Raw genomic sequence first — 2,500 nt, forward strand, 5'->3', positions numbered from 1 at the left:
CTGTCTCTCTCTCCTCTCTCTCTATCTGTCTCTCTATCTGTCTCTCTCTCTCCTCTCTCTGTCTATCTCTCTCTCTCTCTCTCTCTCTCTCTCTCACACACACACTCTATCTGTCTCTCTCTCTCTCCCTCTCTGTCTGTCTCTCTCTCTCTCTCTGTCTCTCTCTCTCTCTCTCTCTCTCTCTCTCTCTCTCTCTCTCTCTGTCTCTCTCTCTCTGTGTCTCTCTCTCTCTCTCTCTCTCTCTCTCTCTCTCTCTCTCACTCCATGTTCACTCTTTTTCTTTTCAGTCTTTTTCGCTCTGTGCTTTTTTTCTCTATCTCTATATTTAAACTTTCCTTTAACACTTCTGCCCTTAAAGGCAATAAATACACTTTTATCTGTTCATCTTCATTTTATTATTTTATGTCTTTTTTCTGCTCCGTTCTCACTCCAGCGTAGATGAATGTTTCCTCCTCCATGCAAAGGCATTACAGGTGAGTTTGTATCGAGTCTCTCTCTCTCTCTCTCTCTCTCTCTCTCTCTCTCTCTCTCTCTCTGTCTGTCTGTCTGTTTGTATTCCTTTGTTCACAGATTGTCTTGCAGTCTCTCCATATACGTCCCCACGTCCACATCCTGACACACCCACTTTATATCATCTTCGTTTCCTATGACGTTAGCGTATGGTGTGCTTTCGTCCGTCATGACTGTTGTAAAAGGTGTGAATTTCACTCTTTTTTTCACGCTGGGCTCAACCCCTTCCTGTGTGTGGGTGGAGCTTCTTTTCTGAGACCCACCCCCATTTAGGTTTATGTTCAGCAGATATTTGCTTTCCTCGACACCTTCGTTGCGATCGATTGCCGTCGTGGTGAGCTCGGAGTCGCCATGATGCCGATCCTGAAGCTCCGCCCCATTTCCAAGCCACACCCAGTCATGGGCATGGTTAAGAGTGCTGCGGTCTAAAACAGGAAGCTGTTTGTGTCTGTAGCGGAAGGCGAAACTGATGCAGTTGATGAGGAAGACGAGGATGGCGAGGCCGAAGACGCCGAGCAGTGCATACATGCCGATCTCCAGGTCTGAAAGACGCCGTGGGTTTGCAGTAAGCTCATCACTAGGGATCTCATCCTGGGTGGGGTTATTGAATTGCCCCTCCCCCTCTGCTTTGTTATTGCTCCCCTGATTGGTTACAGCTGACTTTGTTGTAGCACTGACCTTCTTAAGTGCAACTTCCTCTGCATTTGTGAACTTCCATCCATCTCCATCATCATCATCTTCTTCTAAAACTTGGACGTTCTGTTTATGTTCGCTGGTGCCATTGTCCAAATCGCTGTATCCTCCCTCCCCCTGCTCCCTACTCTTCTCCTCCTGACCAAATTTAACCCGTACACTTCCGACCCCCATTGCTAACACACTCTTCCTCTTGGACTTTTGGCATGTTTCAGAGATCAGCATCTCTACACGAACCAGTGACCCTTGACCTTCATGCTCAGCAGTCACGATAGGCCAGGAATGAAACTGATCCTGATTGGTGGATATGACATGCTCGTCCAGTGAGGTCACAGCGAGCGTGAAGTCTTTAGGGTCGTAGATGTCGAGAGGCGTCGCAGAGCCGTCGCTGTACTGAATCCATGCGCTGATTACGGCTTCCTGTATGAATCAGAGACAGAAAGAGAAAAACGTTTGTGTTCTTTCTCTCTGTGGTTCTTTATTCAAGTGAGAAGACAGGAATGAGGCTCAGGTCTAAGCACATGTGAGAGAGAAATGAGGTCCCAGTAAACACTAATGAGAAAGTGATCTGACTCTAAATTGGAATCGACGCAATTATAATGAGGATGTGATTCAACTCTAAATCAACTCAGTTATAGGAAGGAAGTGAGTCGACTCGGAATCAATTCTATTAAAGGGAGGAAGTGAGTCGACTCTGAATCAATTCTATTAAAGGGAGGAAGTGAGTCGACTCAGAATCAATTCTATTAAAGGGAGGAAGTGAGTCGACTCAGAATCAATTCTATTAAAGGGAGGAAGTGAGTCGACTCAGACATGGTGTGTGTTTTGTTTCAGTAGAGCAACAGGAGAAAGCTGCACAAATCTAAACTAAAAGAGAAAATCATTCAGTGAAAAACTCATAAAATACACATTAATTACTAAATATAATGCATGTCATTGCTTAAGCACAGGCTCTGTGTTCTCTATGTTCTCTGTGTTCTCTGTGTTCTCTATGTTCTCTGTGTTCTCTGTGTTCTCTATGTTCTCTGTGTTCTCTATGTTCTCTGTGTTCTCTATGTTCTCTGTGTTCTCTGTGTTCTCTATGTTCTCTATGTTCTCTGTGTTCTCTATGTTCTCTGTGTTCTCTATGTTCTCTGTGTTCTCTGTTTTCTCTGTGTTCTCTGTTTTCTCTGTGTTCTCTGTGTTCTCTATGTTCTCTGTGTTCTCTATGTTCTCTGTGTTCTCTGTGTTCTCTATGTTCTCTATGTTCTCTATGTTCTCTGTGTTCTCTGTGTTCTCTGTGTTCTCTATGTTCTCT

General features: G+C 44.6%; 1 protein-coding gene across 1 annotated transcript in view; it reads right to left on the minus strand.

Annotated features, from left to right (window-relative positions):
* Positions 1 to 478: 478 nt before the first annotated feature.
* si:dkey-215k6.1 (transmembrane protein 132D) overlaps positions 479 to 2,500 on the minus strand; it is a 111,038-nt gene continuing 109,016 nt past the window's right edge. The window contains exon 9 of the mRNA XM_047817950.1: positions 479 to 1,623. Within this exon, the coding sequence (XP_047673906.1) occupies positions 565 to 1,623 (1,059 nt within the window). The 3' untranslated portion in view covers positions 479 to 564. The remainder of the gene's footprint in view (positions 1,624 to 2,500) is intronic.

This window comes from Tachysurus fulvidraco, chromosome 9 (assembly GCF_022655615.1).
Source record: "Tachysurus fulvidraco isolate hzauxx_2018 chromosome 9, HZAU_PFXX_2.0, whole genome shotgun sequence".
NCBI classification, from domain to species: domain Eukaryota; kingdom Metazoa; phylum Chordata; class Actinopteri; order Siluriformes; family Bagridae; genus Tachysurus; species Tachysurus fulvidraco.